The sequence below is a fragment of the Myxine glutinosa genome, chromosome 11, assembly GCF_964187855.1.
Source record: "Myxine glutinosa chromosome 11, kmMyxGlut1.1, whole genome shotgun sequence".
Lineage (NCBI taxonomy): Eukaryota > Metazoa > Chordata > Myxini > Myxiniformes > Myxinidae > Myxine > Myxine glutinosa.
The window spans coordinates 36988594-37014038 of NC_136271.1; the positions used below are offsets into that span (position 1 = coordinate 36988594).

A 25445-nucleotide genomic window follows, 5' to 3' on the forward strand; every position below is an offset into this window, starting at 1 on the left:
AAGAAGGACACAGGGCAGCCTTATACAGTCTTACTTAGCAAACACCCAGACAGAATGAACACACTTACATTCAACAACAACAACAACAACATGCATTTTAAAGGCCATTTTCCCTACTAGAGCGGGGGTTAGCCTTGCGGTCCCCATGACAATCTTCTCCATTTTGCCCTATTTTCTGCATCTCTCCTTGTTAACCCCCTTGCCCACATTTCTTCTTCCACCATCTTACACTCAAACACACTTACACACTTACACTCAAAGGGATGGAATGGCAGGAAAGGCAGGAATGGCAGGAATGGAGGAGAAGGTCCAAGCAGATGGCACAGGCGTCAAGGTCCGCTCCAGGTCGCGCTCCGGTCCATGCTCCGGTCCACGCTCCGGGCTTGAGCAAAAACCCAGCGGCAGCTGCGCGTATGGTTTGCACACGGTTGGACAATGCCAATATATTTCTCGGAGAAACTGGCCTCCTGCTTATGTAATAGGTCGACACCGCGCCTCTCTTCTCTTGCTCGAACCTCTGGTGTCGCCGTCGTGCTCATCTCCTGAAGCGCTCCCTCTCGGCCGCTTTTATTGGACGCCCAATGGTGAGCTTGCCTCAGCCCTGGTTGGCTCCAAGGGCTTACCGGTCCCGCCCCTCGATGAGACGTTGACAGGGCCACGCCTTGTTCTTGGCGCCCAACTTACTCCTCCCCCTTTTTCCTCCAGAGGACCGAGCGCGTGATGGCGTTTGCACGGGTCGTAGAAAAGCACTCTTACTGCCATTGAAGAGATTGGGGCCTATTCTTATTTGATTGATGCAACGTAGATTCAAACTATTGGGAACACAGCCTTAATTACACACATACTAATGAGATATCTATAGAGATCCTAAGGTGTTCTACGTGTTGCTCGTGGACTAGCTGTGGGTGCGATCTTTAACGTTAGACAAATGGGGGTATTTACAGGGGATTATTTATAAGGGAACATTTACAAAAATTTACCAAGTGGAGGGTTCTAAAAACCGCAACAATATGCTGATACCCACAATATGCTGATACCCTTGCTCGTGGACTAGCTGTGGGTGCGATCTTTAACGTTAGACAAATGGGGGTATTTACAGGGGATTATTTATAAGGGAACATTTACAAAAATTTACCAAGTGGAGGGTTCTAAAAACCTCAACAATATGCAGCATACCCACCTTTCCTATGTCTCTGTAATAAATGATTGCCCTCATTTGCTTTTTTGTGCCACAGACACAACCATCGCCGTCATAATCTCCTTTGTAATGATAACGATTAGCGTGATGTTAATCTACGGAGCTTGGAAGGTAAGAATTTTACATCATACTTGTTTGTGTGATTCCCATTGGTTTTGCTGATGTATTTGTACCTTTGAATGATAATTGTACTTCTTTTGCAATTCTCATGGTGAATGAGGGTTGACAGGATGGCCTAGGCCCTAGACTAGAGGTACACATACTCTTCAAATTATGATATTAACCCATATATGCAAGTTCCTCTAAGCTGTGTCGCCTGGATTCGAATCTCGACCCAGCTATAAACTGTCATCCCGGTGTTTCACAGACAGGTTGATTCATCAATGTGTGTGCCATCCCTCGGATGGCATTAAACTGGGCATCCCGTCTGCTGACATTGATTGATGGACGTTAAAGATCCTTCTCGTAGAGTAGACAAACTGCTATCACCAGCAATATGACCAAATTACAAATTCCTACCCTAATTACTTATTGGAAGGAAATGGCAAACCACCCAGTATAACCCTTGCCAATAAACTCCTTTGGCAGTACCAACACTCTATAACAGGGTATGGTACATTGGAATCAGAATAGTGAATGAATTGTTCGGAAATTTTGCTCAGAAGTGTTTGTCCTTGAAGCATTTGCGAAGCACTAGATTCTACCCACACTGCCTGAGTTGAGATTTTACTGAGATTTTACAAATGGCGAACTTCCTGGATGTTGGGATGCATGGCATTGAGGATATGCTCTGTCCTTTTGTTTCGTGTTCCAGTACCGGCCTGCGTGGATTGTGCCATTCTTCTGTTATCAGCTGTTTGACTTCGCTCTCACCTGCCTCGTTACCATTGGGTTTCTCACCTACCTGCCGTGGTTTCAGGACTACGTGAAACAGCTGGTTGGTAATCATCCCCATTCTACCGACGTTGTTTAACTTGGAACAAACAACGGGACGATATTTGTTTGTTGATTGAAAACTCAGATTATAATGAACTCGCTGTGGTTTGGTTGAATTGAGGTGATTGCCTTGGGAATAATTCGCATGGTACGAGAATTTGCATGTTTACGTGGTGTGTTTGTTCTATTTGTTCTGTGTTGTTTTTTATTTCACAGCCTGAGTTTTCCTACAGAGAAGATTTGAGAGAGAATGTGACTTGGGTTGTTCTTGTGGCCGTCCTGTTCTTTGCCTTTGTGCTCACCTTCAAGGTTAGCTCTCTATGATCTTCACCCATGAATCTTTAGGGGTTGGGAGTTGGTTCCCTTACCCAGTTTTGATGATATTCAGGATTTTTCAAACACAACATGCTGTATATCAACATGAGGTGCCTCATATGAAAGATGAAAGGGATATGGGGAGGATTAGAGGGGGGCCGGGGAGAGGGAGTGAGCGGGGATAAAACACCAATGCTGTTCAAGTTGTAAGAAACCAGGATTTCAGCGTTTGCGTTTTGCTTTTGGTCCGTTATATACTGGTTGAACCACCTTTAGAGGCCATCTTTCCCCGCAGAGCAGGGGTTGGCCTTTTTCGGGCACCGTGGTCCCCTTTTTGGAGCAATGTTTTATGGCCGGATGCCCTTCCTGCCACCAACCCTGTTAGTCGACTCTTGCGACACACAGGGAATTACCAGTGAACTGGTACTCGATTTGCCGACCTCGGAAGGATGACAGGCTGAGTCAACCCCCGTGGTGTTCATTCGGCAATCGACTGGGATTCGAACCCAGGATCCCAGGATCCCAAGCCGGCACCCTAACCACTAAGCCAAACTGTTATATACTGGTTGATGTTTTGATAAGTTATGTTGTTGCTTCTGTTGGCTTTTGATTGATTTGGTCTACTTGGGTTGTATAGGTTACTTTTTCTGTTAAAAATACAGGGCCGAATTTATGAAAGGCATTTATTTAGCTAACATCTTGCTAAGACATGGGAGGTTAACAGCTGATTAGTTGCGGCTCCTCTAAACAGCCGATTAACCTGTGAGACACCGCCCATATCTCCAACATCCAATTGAAATGATGCACTTGCATAGATTGATTAACAGTCCCACAGAAAATCGTTGGAGCGAGTTCAGCGCAATACTCATTGTAGGTTGATCCACGTCATCTTGCACTAGATTTAGCAGCCAAGGAAATGATTCCTTCGAGAGTCCGTAACTCCAGCCAAATTTGATATTGTCATACTTCTTCATTGCATCCATCTTCAAAGATTCTCAATGCACGTCAGTGAACTGCCCTATTCCTATCCTATTCTGCCTCCTCTTGAGCTAATTCAAGCACTGCTAACACATCCATATTCGCCATCCCATATAAACTACCAATTATAAGCCGTACAAATTCCCTGCAAGGAATTTGTACAAGGTGCAAATCCCCGTACAAGGTACAAAAAAAATTTGAGTACCAGTTCACTGGTAATTCCCTGCTTGTCGTTAAAGGCGGCAAAAAGGGTTGGCGTCAGGAAGGGCATCCGGCTGTAAAACATTGCTTCAAAAAGGGGACCGAAAAACAACAACAACCACAGTTCCCGAAAAAGGCCAACCCCCGCTTGCGGGGAAAAATGGCCTCTAAAGGTGGTTTAAAAAAAAAAAATTTTTATAAGCCGTGCAATTCTTTCTTCAAGCATATATATATATAAAATAGATATGACGCACCTATCTCCGACAGTACAGTGAGCCACGGTCATGCGGCTGTGATGCCAACATGACGTCACACAGTGCTCCAGCCAACTTGGCGAAACTAGCCTTATGCTAGTCATAGAATCTCAAAAAGTGGGTTGGGGAAAAGTGCATTAACTCTGTAACTTCTGGATCCAATTCGACACAATTTACAGATCATATCTCTCATATGTATTCAAGAAATTTTAAACGTACGACGAATATGGGGAATTTTACAATTGATTTGAGAACGTTAATATTCTCCAATACTCATTTTGACGTACACTCATTTTTGGCGTCCATGAAGAAGAGACATTTTCATGATATAAAAGTCAAAATACCTGATCCTTTCAAGGGGTATTTTACAAGTTTGATTGTAACTTTCTTTTCATCAAATCGGAGGACATTATAATGAGCACAGAATATCCGGATGGGAGACATTTTTTCACGAACATAAAATATACAGTCAAACCTCATTACATATATAACTCCACTTATAGCGAGCTCTCGGATATAATACAACAGTTTCTAAACCAGGTACCGGCTTCACGCAATAGTCGTTTTCTTCTGAGACATTTGGATGCAACAAACTCTTGGTTATAACTTATAACAAACCTAATTTCAGGTCCCAAAGATATTTCACCTCATTCAATTCCTGACCCATGAATGTAATATTTCGAGTTTGTTTATTAGAGACAGCTTTTTCTGTACGTCCGCATTCTGTCGGGATATGTGATGTACACGGATCTCGTAGAAGATTCTCGCGATGATGGGGATCAGATCTACTGAATGGTTATCAATCCCGACACGTGTTTGCTTCTCATGTTCATCATCAAACAACTTCTTCTCACTGATGGTAGCAACCACTTGCGATAGCAATTGTATTCTGTTCATAGTGGTCACGCTAACTACCCGCAAGAGAAAATCACGTTCTGCCTCTGTTTGACCTGTGCAGAGAAAAAGTACATCAGCAAAATGTTGTGTGTGAATCACCCTTTATGGAGGGTCAATAGGTTGAAAGAAGTCAAAGAAACAATTAATTAATCAATCTTCAATTATAACAATCTTCAAAGTGATCATCTGGATTGCTCAATCAATGGGAAACTAATGTGTTGACTTGAAAATGCAACTCATCACAATATGGAATGGCAAATTTAATTTAATATAATATAAGTTGGCACAGCATCATATCAGGATGCAGAATTCATATTTTTCTCCCGGACCACATTAGGTTGTGATGATAGACCTCCGTACAATTGGTTTCACGATGATCAGAGCACACCACTGATGTTTTTGATGGCTTCCGATCACTTCTCTGGCAATTTCTAATCCATGCCACATGGACACTCTTCTTCAAATGCCTCACCCAATCTCCATCAAACCTTTTGTCCGCCCCATTCTTCCCTTTCTCCAAGCTATTCTGAAATCTCTGACACACCTTCAACAGCTCTCCCAACCTCTTCCTCCTCTTCCACATCTTACCCTACCCCTCCCCCCCCCCCTGTTCTGGACCCGATGCTCCCCCTTCCTCTTCATTAACGGTATGGACCTCAAACATCCGGGGCCTTCGCTCAAACTTGACTGACCTCTCCATACAGGTTGCTTCTGACAAACCAGATGTGATCTGCTTAACAGAAACTTTCCTCCTTCATGATGTCTCTGATGCCTTGGTATCTCTCCCAGGTTACTCCCTCCTCCGGTATGATAGACCTGAGCCTCGTCCTGGAGGTGGGGTTGCTATCTTTATCAAAAACTCTCTTCCTCACTCGCCCTCCACTGCCCTCTCTCCACCTCACCCCCAGGAATACCTTTGGCTACGGCTTCCCCTTCGCTCCCACCTTTTGTTCATATGTGTGTTGTACCGTCCACCAAACAGCGATGACTCCATCTACATCTCACTGTCTGATAATATGGACCAACTTCTATCTACCCATCCCAACTCTCTCTTCCTCATATGTGGTGATTTCAATTGTCACCATGCCAGTTGGCTGGGTGTGGGTACCTCTCTCACCAGCCATGGCTCTTCAGCAAAGGACTTCTGCGACTCACTGGGACTGACACAATCTGTCAATTTCCCGACCCGGATCTCAGTCAACGGAGCATCTTCTCTTCTGGATTTGGTTATGACAAACTTCCCTGAAAATGTCGTCTGGTCTTCTTCTGCTCCAATCGGCTCATCTGATCATGTGCTTGTCAAAGTGGACATCTCTCTGACCATTCTCAGAGAGCCTCCTCAGCGTCGACGAGTCTGGCATTTCACTCAGGCCAACTGGCACGGTCTTCAAGCAGCCATCAATCATCTGGACTGGTCTCCCATCTCTACCGCCTCTGACATCAACTCATCCTGGGAATTCTTTCAAAGTAAATTGCTCTCTCTCATGCACAGATTTATACCATCTCGTCTTCAGTTGTCATACCCTTCCTCCCGTCCATGGTACACGGAATCTTGTGGTGAGGCTGTTGCCCTGAAACAACTTGCTTTCGTCTCCTGGAAAGCAAATCCAACGGAAGGAAATCTCATTTCCTTTCACAAAGCCCGAAACAAGTGTGTGTCCACCCTCAGGAGAGCCAGGAAACAATATCTCACCATTCTCAAGACCGAACTCTCTTATCTGTCTCCCTCTTCCAAATCCTGGTGGCGTCTGGTCAAATCTGTTTCTGGTGTTTGTTCCCCCTCCATCCCCTCCCTCACCTCAAATGGCTTAACGGCTGACTCCGCACGTGAAAAAGCTGAATGCCTCAACTCTGTGTTTGCCTCTAAATCTTGTGTCCCAAACCCATCCCTCTCTGTACCCACCGTACCCAGTCGTACCCAGCTGCTCCTGGACTCTGTGTCCTTTCCTCCTGACAAGGTGGAAAAGTTTCTGTCAACCCTCGACTCTGATTCTGCAACTGGTCCTGACGGCATCAGCCCACGGGTCCTAAAATCATGTTCTTCTGCTCTTTCACTCCCTCTTTCTGTTCTCTTCACCCTCTCTTTTGCTCAAGGTCATCTGCCATCTGCTTGGAAATCAGCCAACATCACCGGTTTGCACAAAAAAGGTGCAAAAACAGATCCCAGCAACTACAGACCAATCAGCCTTCTCCCAATTATCAGCAAAGTCATGGAATCCATCATTGCTTCAGATATTAAATCTTTCCTCTTCTCCAATGGCTTGATCTCTGATCATCAATTTGGTTTCAGACCTGGTCACTCTACTCTGGACATGCTGCTTCTGCTTTCTCAACAATGGATGGAGGTCCTCAACGCCAAACAGGAAATTAGAGCTGTCTCCCTTGACATTTCACGTGCCTTTGATACGGTCTGGCACCCTGCTCTGCTCACCAAAACTCTCCTCCTTTGGTATCCATGGAAATCTCCACGCATGGCTGGCGGACTTCCTCTCTGGTCGTAGTCAACGTGTGGCCCTGAATGGGTTTCTCTCATCTCCTCTTCCTGTTCAGGCTGGAGTTCCCCAAGGTAGTGTTCTGAGCCCTGTGCTTTTTCTGGTCTTCATCAATGATCTCTCTGACTCTCTTGAAAATCCTCTCTATCTCTTTGCTGACGACTCTACTCTCTGTCGCTCCATTCCTCATCCCTCAGATCGGCAGTCTGCAGCCTCCTCACTCTCTGCAGACCTGGACAAAATCACAGACTGGTCAAACAAGTGGAACATGTCTTTCAATCCTGACAAATCTCACACTCTTACAATGTCTCTCCGAAAGGACCGACTGGACAACCCTCCCATCTACTTTCTCAACAATCCTCTCCAAGAAGTTCTGTCGCTCAAGCTTTTGGGTCTCACTATCTGCCATGATCTTTCTTGGGAAAACCACATTTCCAAGCTGGCCTCCAAAGTCAGGCGCCGACTGGGCATCCTCCGTCGTGCAAAGTCCTTCCTTGGCACACCTGAGCTCCTCACCACATATAAGGCTTTCATCCGCAGCTCAATGGAATACTGTTCCCCCCTCTGGGCTGGTGCTCCTGCCTCACACCTTGCTCGGCTTCACGCTGTTGAGGCCAAAGCTTTCAGAATCATTGGAATCTCCTGCGATGTAGTCAACGCCGAGGGCCTTTCACTCACTCACCGCAGGCAGGTTGGTGGTCTTTCTGTCTTCTACCGACTCCTCTCCGGCCTTGCTCCCCCAGCTCTCTCTGTGCTCTGTCCCCCCAATATTCCTTCAGGTCGCACAAGATCTGCCTGCAACCCTCTTATGGTTAAACTGCCAAAGTCTAGGCTCTCTGCTCACCTTCACTCTTTCATTCCCCTTTTCTCCCGCCTCTGGAACAAACTCCCCCACTCCCTTCAATCCCACTCCTCCCTCCAGGTCTTTAAAACAGCTGTTCACCACCATCTCTTATCTTCCCCCATCGAAAACCTTGATCTTTTCTACCCCCGGTAATTCACCCCGGAGTCCTTGCAGTGTTCATATGTTTTATTCCTCTCCCACCTCCCCCCAAGTCCTCCTGATGTCCCTGCTCTCAAATGTTGTGTTTGTGTCCTTCCCCCTCTTCCCCCTCTCTTTTGTGTCCTTCCCCCTCTCTCCCCATCTTGTTTGCCGCTCCCCTTGTTTTTTGTGTTTTGTGTGTCGGTTTGTCTTTTTGTGTGATTAATGTTAGCTCTTTCACGAGCCTCGATCTTGTATACAAAAAAAAAAAAAAAAAAAAAAAAAAAAAAACTTTTGGGATCGAATCAGGGAAAGCTGAAAAGCACAAGAAAAACTGTCATCAGATATGCAGACTGTGAAATTCGATGATAATCAATGGTTCATGATTTATGAAATTAAGTCCATTTGCTCCTCTCCTGGGGCCCATTCTTGCCTCCATTCGAGTCCACTCAGCAGACATGTAATTCCCCCCCCCCCCCCCCAAACCCCCTCCCCCGTGGTCATTAATCCCACAAATCGACGACATGTCATCGATATATAGATACAAAATAATGTATAACTACTCACCTGAAGAAAGACATGTTTAGCCAGGCAAGCACTGTGTGACGTCACGACTAGCTTACTTCTGCATTGACCGCCAATGTCCTCGTCTCCTCACCTCTATTTATTTCATCTCTATTATTAAGGCCTTAAACGCACTCTTAAACATTTCCTCGCCGACGTCAAAAAGTTTGGTATTTATCCGCTTGTGATTCGGTTTTATCACACATTAGATAATCACTCTTCGGCGTTTGGGAATAAACTTTGAGCGGGTGATCATCGCACGTTTAGCAATTCTACATGTGTGAAACTCTTGACCACCTCTCGTAAATTTGGCCCACAATGCCCAGGGGAGCAGCGGAAATCTGAATGGAAAAATCGGAAATATTAAATCGGAGACCTTGGAAATTGGTGGACTACACTGTGATGGAGTGGGAAGGAGTCGATGAGGATCGGATGGAGTATGTGGCAGAGGGAGGGGGACTCGTGGTGGTGGGAGTGGAGATGGGAAATGTGGCAGGGGGAGCCGGAAGCGGTTGGTGGCCTTGTTTGTGGAGGAGCGGTGGGATGCGTAGCGGGTTGAGTGAGAGTGGGACAATTTTTAGGTCTTTTTAAAGTTCTGTACCTTTACTTCATTCTCCGAGCTCACATGGTTTTTGGTGTGATGACACAAAGACGTGTTGCAATGACGAGATGTGATGGTGAGAAGCATGGTGTAATGTCATGTTGTTTTGTGCCCTCATGCTTCGTTCTTTGCAGTTGTACTTCATTTGTGGTGTATGGAATTGTTACAAGTTTGCGCTCAGTTGCAAGTCGCCCAACGTGTCTGTACACACCGACCAGTGGACCGAGGTAAGCCGTTGCGTCGATTTGCTAATGAAAAGCAATGCACATGTGTCCATGGTTCTCGACAACATGTCATTTTGCATGCACATGCAGAGGGTTCTAATGACATTACTATTATATTTATAAATGTACTTCCTGATGGATCGGAGGGACGACTATGAAGATGGAGTAAAAGTACACACCAAGCTGTTTCCCAATTTGTAAAGATGCACATCAAGGGGATACAGGAATTTCCAATCTCGCTCGGGTTAGGGTTAGGGTTAGGGTTATACAACTCGGGTTAGGGTTAGGGTTAGGGTTAGGGTTGTTAGGGTTAGGGTTAGGGTTAGCCCATATGGTTAGCCCATATTAACATATTAAGCCCATATTAATGGGATATTTTATTTCCACTTGTAAGTAAGTGATGGAAGAACCGGTTTAAGTCCCCTCTAAAATAAAAGACCTTGCGTGCATCATATCATTCCAGTTTTGTGTCGGATCCTCCTCTGTTGAGAATCAAAGCTACGCTTGTACAACTCAAAAGTGAATCCGCTATTTCTCAAGTTATCCGATTGTCATAATTGCTTTATGTGCCTGATAGGTGGTGTATTGGTACAGTGTGAGGTTCATGCTTGTTTGCACACCTGGGAATGTGAATGTGTTGGGTATCACATACCGATGTGTAATGTTTGTTGAGGTGAGATGTTTATTCCAAAAGGTGATTTCTGTGAAAGGGTAACAAGTTATAATGTTGAAGTCGGTCTTTAATCTGTGTAGATAGATAACCAGGGTACGAGAGATTTCATATATTTCTGCATATAGAATCATCTGGCAAGTATGAGAGTTGGTAGGAGGCAGAGCTTTTGTGAATGTTCTCTCTCGAGGATATACAAATGGAAAAGTGGAGTGAGAAGAAGAAGAAGCAATTGCAGACAGTCCAGTGTTACTTTGTAGTGTACTGTGCTGCAGTGGAATTAGATTTTTATTTTTTTGCTTTGTCTTGGGACTAAGCTCAAGTTTGAAATACACTCACCTGCTAGTTTGGATCGAGTGAAAGACCTTCATGTTTTGTCACAAATACTCTCCTTGAGACCCTGGGATCTAATGCCCTCCATATTAGAATATTGCTCCAGGGAACTGGGTCTCAGGGTCTGCTTGTTGCTCACCATAAGCAGGTTGCTGACCTTGTAGTGTTTACCAGATCTATTCTGGCCTTACTCCTCCTCTCTCTCACCTCTCCACACAGCCCCTGTCCTTCCAGATTACAAGTGCTCTACCAGCAACCTTTTCCTTGTTCCGCTCCTTAAGTTGATACTAAACGCTCACCTCCATTCTTTCATACCTCTTTTCTTGTCTGTAAAACAGTCTTCCTGAGTCGGTTGTCTCAAACTCTTCCCTACAGGATTTTAAGTCTGCTGTTCACCGCATGTCATGCTTCATTTTTGTCCCCCGTCGCACCGCGGAGTGAAAGGGGGACTATGGTTTTCCCCTCCGTCCGTGTGTGCGTCCGTGCGTGCGTGTGTGCGTGCATGCGTTGAACCTTGTGAGCGGAATATCTTGAAAAATAAATGAACTACTAACTTCTAATCTGGTGTGTGGGTGTATCGAGGCATAAGGAAGAACCCTATTGAAAATTGGGTCGCCACGTCAAAATCCAAGATGGCCACCGCCATATATGTCTGAACCTTGTGAGCGAAATATCTTGAAAAATAAACGAACTACTAAGTTCTACTCTGGTGTGTGGGTGTATCTACGCATAAGGAAGAACGCTATTGAAAATTGGGTCGCCACGTCAAAATCCAAGATGGCCGCCACCATATATGTCTGAACCTTGTGAGCGGAATATCTTGAAAAATAAACGAACTACTAACTTCTAATCTGGTGTGTGGGTGTGTCTCCAACCCACTCGCAAATATTATCGACTCTTCCATGTTTCCTGCGTCTTCCACTTTGTCAACTCGCATCACTTCACCGACAGGGGACCTAAGCGTAACGCTTGTTCCTTCTGAGATTTACTGCACCTGCTGATATTGTGTTCCCACCCATCTACATTTCCTTTTTTTGTGCCACACTGCATCCATTTGTTGCTGCCCCCATGTTTTGCCTTCAACCTATTTTGTCATTGCTCCAATTCTCACCCCCACCCCTAGTCCTTGTGCCCACTGTCGAATTTTGAAGTTTGACTACCAAAAAAGAGGGCAAGTCGCCACTATATTTTTCAGTTAGAATTATATATTGCCTGTATGAAAAAATGTGATGGACATTTGAATTCGGTAGCTAAACCCATTTTGGTGGCCATTTTCCAAAATGGCCGCCAATTTCATATTTCATCAATTTTCATATTTCATATCTCATAAATTTGGCCGTAACTTTTAATCGGTTGGTCTGAGGCACATGCTCCGTGACATAAGATATGTTCAGTATGTCATTTGGCATATTTTAAAGTAAACTAAAAGGAAATTGGTTAACTAGCTGTCGAGATAATTGAGAAAATATGTCACAAATGTGCAATTTCAACGGCAGAGCATAGAGCATCAGCGCTGAGGGAACTCTGGTATCAGATTTCGTCGCAAAGTCCTGGGAAAGTCAGTCATGCAGACCTTGGGAAGGCACGAATAAAGAGAGACGAGTCTGATGTTGCTAGTTTGGTTGATCTCATGGATAACAACTGGACGAATCCCTTTGGCAGAGATCCATCAGATCTTGTTTTTTTTTTTTGTTTTTTTTTTTTTTTTTTTTGTATACAAGATCGAGGCTCGTGAAAGAGCGAACATTAATCACACAGAAAGACAAACCGACACATAAAACATATAACATCGGGAGCGGTAGACAAGATGGGGAGAGAGGGGGAAGGACACAAACACAACATTTGAGAGCAGGGACCGAGAGACATGGAGACATCGAGAGATCTGAGAGAGGGCGAGGGCTTTGGGGGGGGGGGCATGGGAAGGGGGCGGTGGGAGAGGTATAAAACATATGGACACTGCCAGGACTTCCAGGAAAGAAGTTGGAATTTCAAACAAGGTGGATCTGGGGTGAATTAGCGGGGGTAGAAAAGATCAAGGTTTTGGATGGGGGAAGATAAGAGATGGTGGTGAACAGCTGTTTTAAAGACCTGGAGGGAGGAGTGGGATTGAAGGGAGTGAGGGAGTTTGTTCCAGAGGCGGGAGAAAAGAGGAATGAAAGAGTGAAGGTGAGCAGAGAGCCGAGATTTCGGCAGTTTAACCATCAGAGGGTTGCTGGCAGATCTTGTGCGACCTGTAGGAATATTTGGGGGACAGAGCACAGAGAGAGCTGGGGGTGCAAGGCCGGAGAGGAGTCGGTAGAAGACAGAAAGACTAGTATATTTACTGGGGCAGTTGCTACACCTGAGGTTTCCAGTAGCCTGCTGACGGCACGCAAACAGGGAGAAGAAGCTTACACAGTATTCCAGGAGCAACGGCTTCAAAAGGGAGAGGGCTTCCATGACACGATCAAGAAGCTCAAGTTGAAAACATTCAGTGACATGAAAAATAAAACTGCTAAAGGTCCAACTAAAGAAACAGTCTTGAAAGCTGACCGACGGTTGTTCGCGAACATGGTTCTCATTGCCCAAAACCGAAAACTGGAGATGCGTGATGTCCTATGTCATCCTCTTGGCCCATTACCCTGGGCGCTAGCAAACATGGATGGCACTATGAAAAAGACGAATAAAGCTGTTTTGTCGAAACACCTAGAGACCAAAGTATCACCAGTGGAGGAAGTCCCTCACCCATCTGCTACCCTCATCGATGCAATGGGACTCATCCAGAAACTTCATGGTGAGAATCGCACATTCAATGAACTCTCTGATCATGTATTTGCACAAATGATCCATGCCAGCGAGGGAAGTGAGAATCGATGTGGTATTCGATATCTACCAAGATCAATCAATCAAAGCCGCTGAGCACGCTAATCGTGGTTCAGAAGATGGGGTTGCCTTCATCAAGATAATGCCAGGCCACAAGATACAAAATTGGAGGTGGCTGTTGTCATGTACCGAGAGCAAAAACCAGCTCGCTTCTTTCCTAGCTGAAAACTGGAAAGACCAACAGAAGAGAGAGAAGCTTGGAAACCGAGTTATGTTTGTGACGTGTGGTGATCTCTGCCTGAAGCTTACCCATGACAGTTGGCAAGAAGTTGAAGATCTCAACTCAAGCCAAGAAGAGGCTGATACACGCCTATTGCTGCATGCCAAACATGCCGCAGACAGCTATTCATCCCTGATCTGTGTCACCGAAGACATCATTTGCCTCACACTGAGTAGAGATATCAACAGCAAACTCTTCATAAGACGTGGAAACAAATCATCAGTCAGGCTTGTCGACATCACCAAACTGGCTGCAGCACTGGGACGAGATGTTTGTACTGCCTTATTGGGACTTCATCCATGGACTGGATGTGATACTGTCAGCTCACTTGCTGGGCAAGGAAAGCTGAAAGCGTTGAAAATTCTCGTACGCGATGAGAAGTTCAGAGAAGCCTTTGCGTCACTTGGCAACAACTGGGACATCTCAAACGAGTTAGTCAATGTCATTCAAGATTTCACATGCCAACTTTACTGCCGCAACACTAAAATAAGTAAAGTAAATGAGCTACGATACCCAATGTTCCGTAGCAGAAGCGGGGAAATCGAGTCCGGACAGCTTCCCCCATGTGAGGACACACTTCGACAACACACACTTCGAGCAAACTACCAGGCTGCTATCTGGAGACGTAGTTTGATTATTCTCCAGACATTCCCAATCCTATCGCAGGTCATGGATGGACATCAAGTGGAAACGGCATTCCAGTTATAAAGTGGATGACAGGTTCCCCAGCTCCAGAGGTCGTGATAAGTCTCCTGTCTTGCAAGTGTGCTCGATCTTGCCGGCCATCTGACTGCACATGTATTAATCAATGCACTCAAATGTACAGAAGCCTGCAAGCTGTTGACATGCTCCAACATGGTGAATGACGAAGAAGAATTTCTACAGGTTGAAAACGTTTCGTCGGATAGCGATGATGACTGAACACACATTGTTTACATATAAAGTGAAGTCTGCAAGACCATCAGAGGCCTACACATATTCATCAATCAAAGGCATGCCTTCTAGATGGATCTACGTGGGAGATGCAGGTGGACTTGCACCAGAAGCTAGCCTTTCCAGATATTGTGCATACAACCCTTCAGCCAGATGTTGTTATCTGGTCAACTCGGCGAAAGATCATCATCGTGATAGTTAGCAGTCCCATGGGAAGAAGGCTGCGAGGAGGCCTATGAGAGGAACAGTGCCAAGTACGCCGAGCTGATGGAGATGTGTCAACAGAGGGGCTGGAAGACATGACTATTCCCTGTGGAGGTGGACTGTCACAGATTCCCTGCGCAGTCATTTTAGATGATGTGCCAAATGCTAGGTATTCGAGGAAGGCAGAGGAGGACAGTTATACGCAGACTAGGAGAGCAAGCAGGGAGGGCGTCATGCTGGTTATGGTATCGTCGCGAAGATCCCCATTGGAAGCTGCATAAAGACAAATGGGTCGAAACGTCCAGTGACAGTTGGCAACCATCTGATGATGTCAGCGGTGAAACAACAAGGGTAGTACGACGAGCAACCGGGGGCACACAACTCCCAGAAGTCAGACGATACAAGCCTGACCAGAGTACGAACAGACACCATCATCGGTAAGTGGATTATTATATCATGTATATGAAATGACTGCAATCAAACGTATATCATTCTTCACCGGAAGTAACATAAAATGGCTCTACGTTAAAATTTCTGTTTGCAAATGTCCCTATATATAACACACAACTTATAGATTTTATTCTTCATTCCGTTTTTACGGATTTGAAGAATGTTTTTTGGGTGTAAATTACCCTCAAAATGCACTGGCACAGGGAAACTCTTCACAAGCGCACAGCCTATTAATTAAATAATTAATGACAGCCAGCAATAGCAATGAAAAATATTCAACCTTCACCAAGCAGGGCAAGTTGAGCATTTTTGCGTGAAAATTACACATTTTTTACATATTTTCCCGATTATCTCGACAGGTAGTGAACAAATTTCCTTTTCGTTTACTTTGAAATATGCCAAATGACATACTGAACATATCTTATGTAGGGTGCATGTGCCTCAGACCAGCCGATTAAAAGTTATGGCCAAATTTATGAGATATGAAAATTGATGAAATATGAAAATGGCGGCCATTTTGGAAAATGGCCGCCAAAATGGGTTTAGCTACCGAATTCAAATGTCCACATTTTTTCATACAGGCAATATGTAAGGCTAACTGAAAAATATAGTGGCGATTTGCCCTCTTTTTTGGTAGTCAAATTTTATCTGGCTCATGGACTACCCCCACGGTTTGTTGTTCTTTCCTGTTATTATGTTTTACCTCACCTCGATACCTATATGAAAATAATTCTGGACAATGACGTGGGATTTGTACACTTCTTCACAGTATAATGAGTCACAGGTGCACACCAAACGTGTTGACTGAAATATCTCATTGTCATTACAGTTGTGAAGCACAGTCTGCTTTGCCTCAATGTAACCGATATGCAAACAAGATGTGAAAAATCTTTGAGTTTTATCATTCAGAGAAAGTTTACATTTTATTTAAGGAATCTGTTCTTAATTGAGTTCAGGCTGACAGGATGGCCTAGACTAGAGGTACACACACTCACCACTAAGGCGTCTAGCTTGGGATTGAATCTCGACCCAGATATAAACTGTCATCCCGGTGTTTCACAGACAGGTCGATTCATCAATATGTGTGCCGTCCCTCAGAAGGACCTAAAAGTGGGCGTCACTACTGCCGACATTTGTTGGTGGACGTTAAAGATCACGCGATGTCTTTTTCGAAGAGTAGGCGAGCTACCACCGCCACCGGCACCATGAACAAATTACAAATTCCTGCCCTAACCTTAGTCGAACATCAGACCTGGACTGCCTGTTTGTGAAAGACTTGGGCCAAAACTTGCCCCAGCCAACCCCACAAGAACGTGGGAATAATTGTGGCTGTTAAATAATAATAATAATAATAATAATTTGTGATCCAGCTCTTCAAACATCATTTTTAAATGCACAGCTGTAATGTATTTTTTCTCTTGGTAGATGCTTTCTCCTGCGAATGCTTCACTATTGAGTGTTCCTTTGTTTATTTATGGATTTTTGTGTTGTAGCACCTGCTTCCCCCTTATGAGATGGTTGTGGTGAAGCCTCCACTAAAAGACAACCCACCACCAGAATACTCCTTGGCTTAACAAGAACATTTCCACCAAGCACGCACCACCTGGATAGCGTGCCTTGGCGATCGTAAAGAATTCCTCGGTTTGTGGTTCTTTCTGTTCTGTCTGTTTTTGTTGTGAGTACAATGCTTTTGGTTTGATTTTGTTGTGCCCTTTCCAAATCACTGCCTATTTTTCTTGATGAACTTTATCAAGCAACAGTGGAGCATGAAGGATGAAATCTGTAATCTTCATGCAGTTCACCTCCAATGACATGAGCTGGAATCGACTTAATTTGTCATCGCTCTGTTTTGTAGCTTTAAGGTTGATAAACTATTTTCACTTTGATATTTGTCACTGGCCTTGTGGTTTTATTGCTGAATCGTTAAAAGTTGCCGCTGATGAAATAGCTTCAGTATTCATGGTTAGGGCTATACCAGATAATTTAAAGGAGTTTAATGGGGATGTTAAAAAAAAAAGAGTGGGCTGCTGTATGGCTGCTGTATGGCTGCTGTATGGCTGCTGTATGGCTGCTGTATGGCTGCTGTATGGCTGCTGTATGGCTGCTGTATGCCGTTGCCTTGGTCAAATTAATGTCTGAATCTACTTGTGCACTGCATCAGTGGGGTAGACTAACCTCCATCATCATGAAATCGGAAAAGATAACTCTTAATTGAATCCCGGTCATTTATGTGCTCAAGAGATGGATCATTTGGGAATTTGTTGTTCGTAGTATTTTGACACCAGATGTTCGTCCAGAGCTTTTTGTATGTGTATTTTCCAGTTTACTTTGATGCCTCAAACACCAATCAAGTTGTAATTGTTTGCTGAAGTGTTCTTTCATGCACAATTCACACTTGTGCATTTCGATGTGTGATATGATAAGTTATTCACAATAATTGATATTATTAAATTTCTCAATGAAATGCTCATTATTTAAAACTATAATTTGAATGTTGTTTTTAATTGTTAGAGCAGGTTTTTCGCAGGCAGGGCGAGGCACCAGTTTTTGTGCAGTCCCTCAGATGAATGGTAAACTGGGCATCCCATCTGCCTGCATCAGTTGGTGTGCGTAAAAGTCCTTTGCAAAGAGTAGGTGAGCTATCGCCGGCACCCTGAACAAATTACAAACAAGGACACATACGTAAAGTACACCACCCCCATGCCAAATAAATAAATAACATCCTCTAGCGCGGCATTGCCGGGGCGCCTTTGGCGCCCGACATTACCGCCATCCAGCGCATAGCGACTGTATTGGAAGGGAGAGGTGTACAATAATTGATTGATTAATTGCATAATTAAAATCAATAAATGAAAACCATAAAATATTTTCTTAATCAATTGGCTAATAGCATACCTAAACCACCAGTGCTTTTTTCTTCTTTTTTTTGTATACAGAATCGAGGCTCGTGAAAGAGCTAACATTTATCACACAAACAAATCAAACAGACAAACAAAATATATAAAAAGAGGGAGCGGTAGACAAGATGGGGAGAGAAGGGGAAGGACACAAACACAACATTTGAGAGCAGGGACATCGGGAGATGTGTGGGAGGGAGAGGGCTTGGGGGGAGGAGGCGTGGGAGGGGGGGGGGGTGGGAGAAGTATAAAACACAAGGACACCAAGGACTTCCAGGAAAGAAGTTGGTATTTCAAAAAAGTGGATTTGGGGTGAAATTAGTGGGGGTAGAAAAGATCAAGGTTTTGGATGGGGGAAGATAAGAGATGGTGGTGAACAGCTGTTTTAAAGACCTGGAGGGAGGAGTGGGATTGAAGAGAGTGAGGGAGTTTGTTCCAGAGGCGGGAGAAAAGAGGAATGAAGGAGTGAAGGTGAGCAGAGAGTCTTGATTTTGGCAGTTTAACCATAAGAGGGTTGCAGGCAGATCTTGTGCGACCTGAAGGAATATTAGGGGGACAGAGCACAGAGAGAGCTGGGGGAGCAAGGCCGGAGAGGAGTCGGTAGAAGACAGAAAGACCACCAACCTGCCTGCGGTGAGTGAGTGAAAGGCCCTTGGAGTTAGCTTCATCGCGGGAGATTCCAATGATTCTGAACGCTTTCGTTTCAACAGCGTGAAGACGAGCTTGGTGTGAGGCAGGAGCACCAGCCCAGAGGGGAGAGCAGTATTCCATTGAGCTGCGGATGAAAGCCTTGTATGTGGTGAGGAGCTCAGGTGTGCCAAGGAAGGACTTCGCACGACGGAGGATGCCCAGTCGGCGACTGGCTTTGGAGGCCAGATTTGAAATGTGGTTTTCCCAGGAAAGATCATGGCAGATAGTGAGACCCAAAAGCTTGAGTGACAGAACTTCTTGGAGAGGATTATTCAGAAAGTGGATGGGAGGGTTGTCCAGTCGGTCTTTTCGGAGAGACATCGTAAGAGTGTGAGATTTGTCAGGATTGAAAGACATGTTCCACTTGTTTGCCCAGTCTGTGATTTTGTTCAGGTCTGCAGAGAGTGAGGAGGCTGCAGACTGCCGATCTGAGGGATGAGGAATGGAGCGACAGAGAGTGGAGTCATCAGCAAAGAGATAGAGAGGATTTTCAAGAGAGTCAGAGAGATCATTGATGAAGACCAGAAAAAGCACAGGGCCCAGAACACTGCCTTGGGGAACTCCAGCCTGAACAGGAGGAGGAGATGAGAGAAACCTATTCAGGGCCACACGTTGACTACGACTGGAGAGGAAGTCCGCCAGCCAGCCAGCTTCATCCGAATCTGTAACTTTTTGAAAATGAATTGTCATTAATCGGAAAAATTAAATAATTAATTGATTAATCAATATATAATTAATCGATTAATTGATTAATCAATAATTTAAAAATATCCTTTATAGCCACGTTACTTGGTCACTGTCGTGTCCACATATCAGTTTCCTAGCTCAAAAGGTGCCTGAGATATTGCCCAGATGTGAAAGGAAATAAATAAGTGATTGATAATTTAAATAAATAAATAATAATCGTAAAATAATTAAATTATTAATCAATTGGCTAATAGAATACCTAAACCCTCACCGTTTCATCCGAATCTGTAACTTAAAAAAGTAATTAATTCAGTCATTAATCGAATAATTAAATAATTAATCGATTAATTGATTGATAAACCAAAAATACCCTTTACAGCCAAATCACTTGGTCATTGTCGTGTCCAAGCATTAGCTTCCTAACTCAAAAGGTGCCTGAGATATTGCCCAGATGAGAAAGGAAATAAATAAGTACTCATTAAAAAAAAAAAAAAAACACCTTTAGAGGCCATTTTTCCCCGCGAGCGGGGGTTGGCCTTTTTCGGGAACTGTGGTTGTTGTTGTTTTTCGGTCCCCTTTTTGAAGCAATGTTTTACGGCCGGATGCCCTTCCTGACGCCAACCCTTTTTGCCGCCTTTAACGACAAGCAGGGAATTACCAGTGAACTGGTACTCAATTTGCCGACCTCGGAAGGATGACAGGCTGAGTCAACCCCCCTGGCGTTAATTCAGCGATTGACCGGGATTCGAACCCAGGATCCTAGGATCCTAAGCCGGCACCCTAGCCGCTAGCCCAACACCAGGGATTAACACCAGGGACACTCATTAATAGATAATAATTAAGTAACTAATTAATTAATTGATTAATCAAAAAACAAAAAATACCTTTTTTGCTTAAGCACTTGCTCACTATTGTGCCAAAATTCCAGCTTCCGAGTTCAAAGGATGGCTGAGATATCGCCCGGACAAACAAACAAAAAACCGGAGTGAAAACCGAGTACTCCCTTTCAGCGTACGTCATTGCCGGGCTCCTTCGGTGCCCGGCAATGACGTCATGCAGCGCCTGGAGATGGCATAGGAAAGGAGCGGTGTACAATTCCTGCCATGACTTCCTGTGTTGGAGTGGCAACCCGTCCAGGATTGTAACCCTAGCCAAGAAACTGCTTTGGCAGAAGCGACACTGTATAGAGCATCGTCCATGCTTGACAAGACTCCAAATGGAAGGGTGTGGGAGAAGGTTAAAAAGGAAGAAGTGAAGTAAAGCGATGAGTGGAGGAGTGAAAATAACATGGGTAGAAAAATAAGAATACAACAGATAGTTTTAAAGCTTAATAGTGATGGAGGATGGGAGGAAGTTCCAGAAATGGTTGAAGAGAGGGATTAACAAAGCAAGATGGAAGCAGAGGTTGTATTTAGGTCATGTGAAGGAAACTGCATGAGAAGAGAAGTGAGCGGAAGTGAAATTGGTGGGAAGTGAAATTTGTGAGTTGTTGAATATGTGAAGTTTCATTACTTTAATTAAATCATCTCACTTAATCAATAAACTCTGCTTATTTAGATTCAAACTACTTTTCATGATATCGTTGAGGGTTAAAGCTTTGAATTGTTATCACTTTAAGTGACTGAGCTTCCAAATTCCTGTTGTGGAAACATTCATTGTATGGAACAAGCGTTTCAAAGAGTATTTCCTCGTGTTCAAAAAGATACCGAATCCCCATGTTTTCAAGTTTCCCAATGCTTAATAGAGAATTTGTTCAGAGAAGGATGTGAAATGCGAAATTCATTCTTGATATTATATAGTAAAGTTTTGGGTAAGTTTGCAAAGTTTGAGCTTCATTATTCTTCAAGTCCAACATCCTATTAATGTTTGTTTTCAAATTTCAACCATTTTTGTTTTAAAAACTTGATTCTCTCGAGATGCTTTTCCTGCCTGACATTGCCTTGCAATTTTCTCGATACCGAGGTTTTGAATTGTTATTTTGAATTTGCTAAAATTTTTCATGATGCCCTGACCCGTCAGACGCCTTCACCAAGTAAACAAACCTGCCCCAATTCCCCGATGCTACCTCCTCAACTCAATTTGTGAATTGATCATTCTGATGGTGTATAATCGATCATGAACACATTTGAAACTTACACATTTTCAGGATTCATAAGGAACTTTGATTTCAGGAGGAGGCTACTTGGCTCATGCCTGCACAGAATGGCCCAAAATCCACAGCACTTATCAATAATAAATCAATGTCCCTGCAATCACTATTTTTGTCGCTGCACTCAGTCACCTCTTTGTTCCAATGTTCTTTTTTTTTCTTTTTTTCTTTTTAGGCAGGAGGTAAGTTAACGCTTTTTTTTTTCTTGTTTATGTGTCATGTCATTTACAGCTTTCTTCACCTTCCTGTGAACTGAATAAAAACCTATTTGTCTGATTGAGGGTTATGATTGCTTTCTCTGCTACATACCAAAGGTTCTCTTAAATCTCGTGAGGTTGATCCCGATAATGGTGGAATTTATTATCGCCACCTTCACCCAGAAGAATTTATTATCGCCCAGAGGTACGCACACTTGGGAAGGCATACATCCGGCCGATTCAGGGGTGTTTTTGCACGTGTGGTGAAAGCTGAGCTTCTCGTTTCCACCTCATAAAGCTGAGTTTTTGTGGAATTGGCAATTACTTGGACACTAATGAATGCATGATGAACTGGAAATGATGATGATGAACCATTAGTGATGTAGAAGTGATGTGAGAGAAGGGTTGGAGAAAAGATGCTATTAAACTGTTGAGCTGAACTGCATGCGGTTCCTGCCCATTACTGTACGACATATTGGTGACGAGGATGGAATACCTTGCTCTTACACCCCACCCCTCCCCCAATGTCCACAAAACAGATTCTCGTTAATAGGGGTGTTAGTAATAACTAATAAGAAATGGGGTGGGGGAGAAGGGAAGAGAACATGACCGCACACATGGTGAATGAAACGGTGAATAAATGGATGCCACTAGAATGGTGCTCGGTAGAGAGCATACCTCCACCTGGCTGATCAGTTTATGTTTTTTATCCCACTGATAGGCCGGATCTGGATATGAATCAAAAATCGAATCAGCTTGTTCTTGTCAATTACCCAAAATTAAATTTAAAAAATCTCGTATTCAGATATTCACCAAAATAGAATCAATTCTTCCTTGTCACACACCCAACCTGTCCACCACGTTTTGTCTGAATCCGTCCATTACTTTTTGAGACCGTGCTATATATTGTTTTTTCCCCGTCTCCCAATGATGCAGAATTATCGTACTTTAAAAATTCACGTATCCAGATCCGGATCTTCACCAAAATCAAATCAATTTGCCTTTGTCACACACCCTACCTGTCCAGCACGTTTCGTCGGAATCACACACCCAACGACTGTGATTGGCTGAATTTTGATGCCATAGCAACCATCTCGGTAACTTGGGTTGTGTACATGATATATACATACACACACACACACACACACACACACACACACACACACACACACACACACACACACACACACACACACACACACACACACACACACATATATATACTATATATATTTATATATTTATATATATATATATATATATTGTTACGGGACCACGGCGAGGATGTTTGCCGAGCGGATGGCCGCCGCGCCCGAACAGTTACCCCGACTAACCCGATTCCTGAACGTTGGCCGAATCGCGCCACAGATATTCAATGGGGAAAAGACTAAAACGAAGGATGTAAAGAAGAAAGAAAGACAAAGGGTAAGGAATACAAATATAATTTATTTACTATTTACACAATTGAAAGAAACCAAGGAAGAAGGAAGGATAAGAAAATAAAATACAGAAGAGGAAAGGTGACACAGTGAAATTCTAGCTTATCTATTACAGTCTTAATTAACCCAGGGACAGAACAAACAAAGACGGACTCACACGAATGGGGAATGGAGGCAGGAACGATTGGCTGGACCGGGAGGAAGGTTCAGCTCGGACCACAAGCTGGAAGGCTTGGCAGGGCGCACAGCAAGCCGGGCCTCGTCAGGCTGGGAGCGAGCAGGGAGCGAGCAGGGCCTCGTCAGGCTGGGAGCGAGCAGGGTGACGTCATGCACTTCTCTCAAGGCTTCCCCCGCGCTTCTCTCGCGCACTTGTGTTAAAGGCTTCCCCCGCGCTTCTGTCGCACTTGTCTCAAGGCTTCCTTTTCGCTTCTCTTCCATCCTCGCGCACTTCTCTCTGAAGCTCGTCTCTTTGCAGCACTCAGAACTCATCTGTGGTGGGGGTGCCTCCCATGGGTTATATATAGCCCCACCCTTGAACCTTTTCGAACCTCCCCGATCGCTCTTCCTCCGCCCTCTCAAACCAAACCCCTCGTGCTTGGTTGGTTGTTCGGGGCTGGCTCACTCCTCCCCTCTATGACGAGGTGGAGACACGCCCTTCTTCTCCGAGCCCGGAGCACATGGCAATGGCGGCGAATGCAGTTGGCAATCGAGGCTTTGGGAATGGGGCTTTGGGAATGAAAATAAAAGAGGATCTATTTATTTGAATTCGGTGCAATGGAGTGTCAATTAATGGAAGACAAGGCCTTACCCTACTACACATAATAAGGATATAACTGTCAACAAGGGGGAAATCTATGATTGGCTAACGTGAGTGTTTATGAAATAACTACGGAACGACCTTTGACCTTTATACACAACTGGAGGCAGGAGGGTCCAGAATAAAGCAATTAAAAAAAAAAAACACAATCCTCATATCCACAACAATATATATATATACATATATATATATATAGAACATATATACATGTATATTTTTTGTATAGTCGAGGCTCGTGAAAAAACGAACACATAGATCATATAATAAAGGGAGCGGGAGAAAAGAGGGGGAAAGAGATGGAAGCACAACAACAGTAGAGAACAGGGACATCAGGAGATCTGTGGAACAGAGAGGGCTGGGGTGAGGTACACAATATAAACAAGATGGACACTGCAATGACTTTCAGGAAAGATCGTGGCAGATAGTGAGACCCAAAAGCTTGAGTGACAGTCTATTTCTCATGACATATTTCAAAAACTGTTGAACAATTAACTTTCTTGTTGCAAATTCCTTCGGAAATTATCTCAACCTGCTCAGATCACAGATGTGATTGGCTGAATCGTGTTGCCATGGCAACCATATCAGTAACTTGGCTTGTGTACACGATATTTTAAAAACCGTTCAATATTTAGCTTTCATATTGCAGATATCTGTTCCTCATGACATTATCTTAACCTGATTAGATCACAGATGTGATTGGCTGAATCGTGTTGCCATGGCAACCATATCAGTAACTTGGCTTATGTACACGATATTTCAAAAACCGTTCAACATTTGGCTTTCTTTTTACACAGATCTATCTCTCGTACCACCCAAAAGGTGGGGGGCCTCGAGTATCATCAGCTCCTTGTTATATTGCGTTGGGGGTTTGGATATTGAAGTTAAAAGAAAACAAGTGAAGTTAACCAAAGTGAAGAATCATGCCATTTATTACTATTAATAAAGCACAGCATTAAACCTTTTCAGCAACAAGCCGATGATTCCAGACCACATGAGAAGGATGCGTAAATGCAGTGCGGAGCACGTTGGAATCACGTGGTAGTGAGGGGGCGTGGCACGATGGAATCACGTGGTAGTGCGGGAGCATGCGGTCGCGGTGTCTATGTTCGGGAAGTGTGACGTCACGTGAACAGGGCGGAAGTCAAAAAGTGTGACTGTCGAGGTACGTAGTTAAAAGTTTCTATTCTCACCGGTTCAAACATTTAAAGTTAACTTCTCGAAGGGATATCCTTGTGTTAATGCAGTAGAAGTAGTG

The 25445-nt window shown here is 44.1% G+C and overlaps 2 protein-coding genes and 1 long non-coding RNA gene across 3 annotated transcripts in view; all 3 read left to right on the plus strand.

The window, feature by feature from the left end:
- The window catches only part of LOC137436577 (lysosomal-associated transmembrane protein 4B), a 34261-nt gene extending 17061 nt beyond the window's left edge, over positions 1-17200 (plus strand). The window contains exons 3-7 of the mRNA XM_068130498.2: positions 1236-1309; positions 2013-2135; positions 2351-2443; positions 9553-9645; positions 16808-17200. Coding sequence (XP_067986599.1) covers positions 1236-1309; positions 2013-2135; positions 2351-2443; positions 9553-9645; positions 16808-16888 — 464 coding nt within the window. The 3' untranslated portion in view covers positions 16889-17200. The remainder of the gene's footprint in view (positions 1-1235; positions 1310-2012; positions 2136-2350; positions 2444-9552; positions 9646-16807) is intronic.
- Positions 17201-18553: 1353 nt separating this feature from the next.
- Positions 18554-22013, plus strand: LOC144894253 (uncharacterized). The gene is made up of 2 exons (XR_013624941.1): positions 18554-20059; positions 20404-22013. It is a non-coding gene; the product is annotated as an uncharacterized LOC144894253 (long non-coding RNA).
- Positions 22014-25292: 3279 nt separating this feature from the next.
- Positions 25293-25445, plus strand: part of LOC137436578 (uncharacterized) — a 51690-nt gene continuing 51537 nt past the window's right edge. Inside the window, exon 1 of the mRNA XM_068130499.2 lies at positions 25293-25352. The gene's annotated coding sequence lies outside the window, so the exon portion shown is untranslated. The remainder of the gene's footprint in view (positions 25353-25445) is intronic.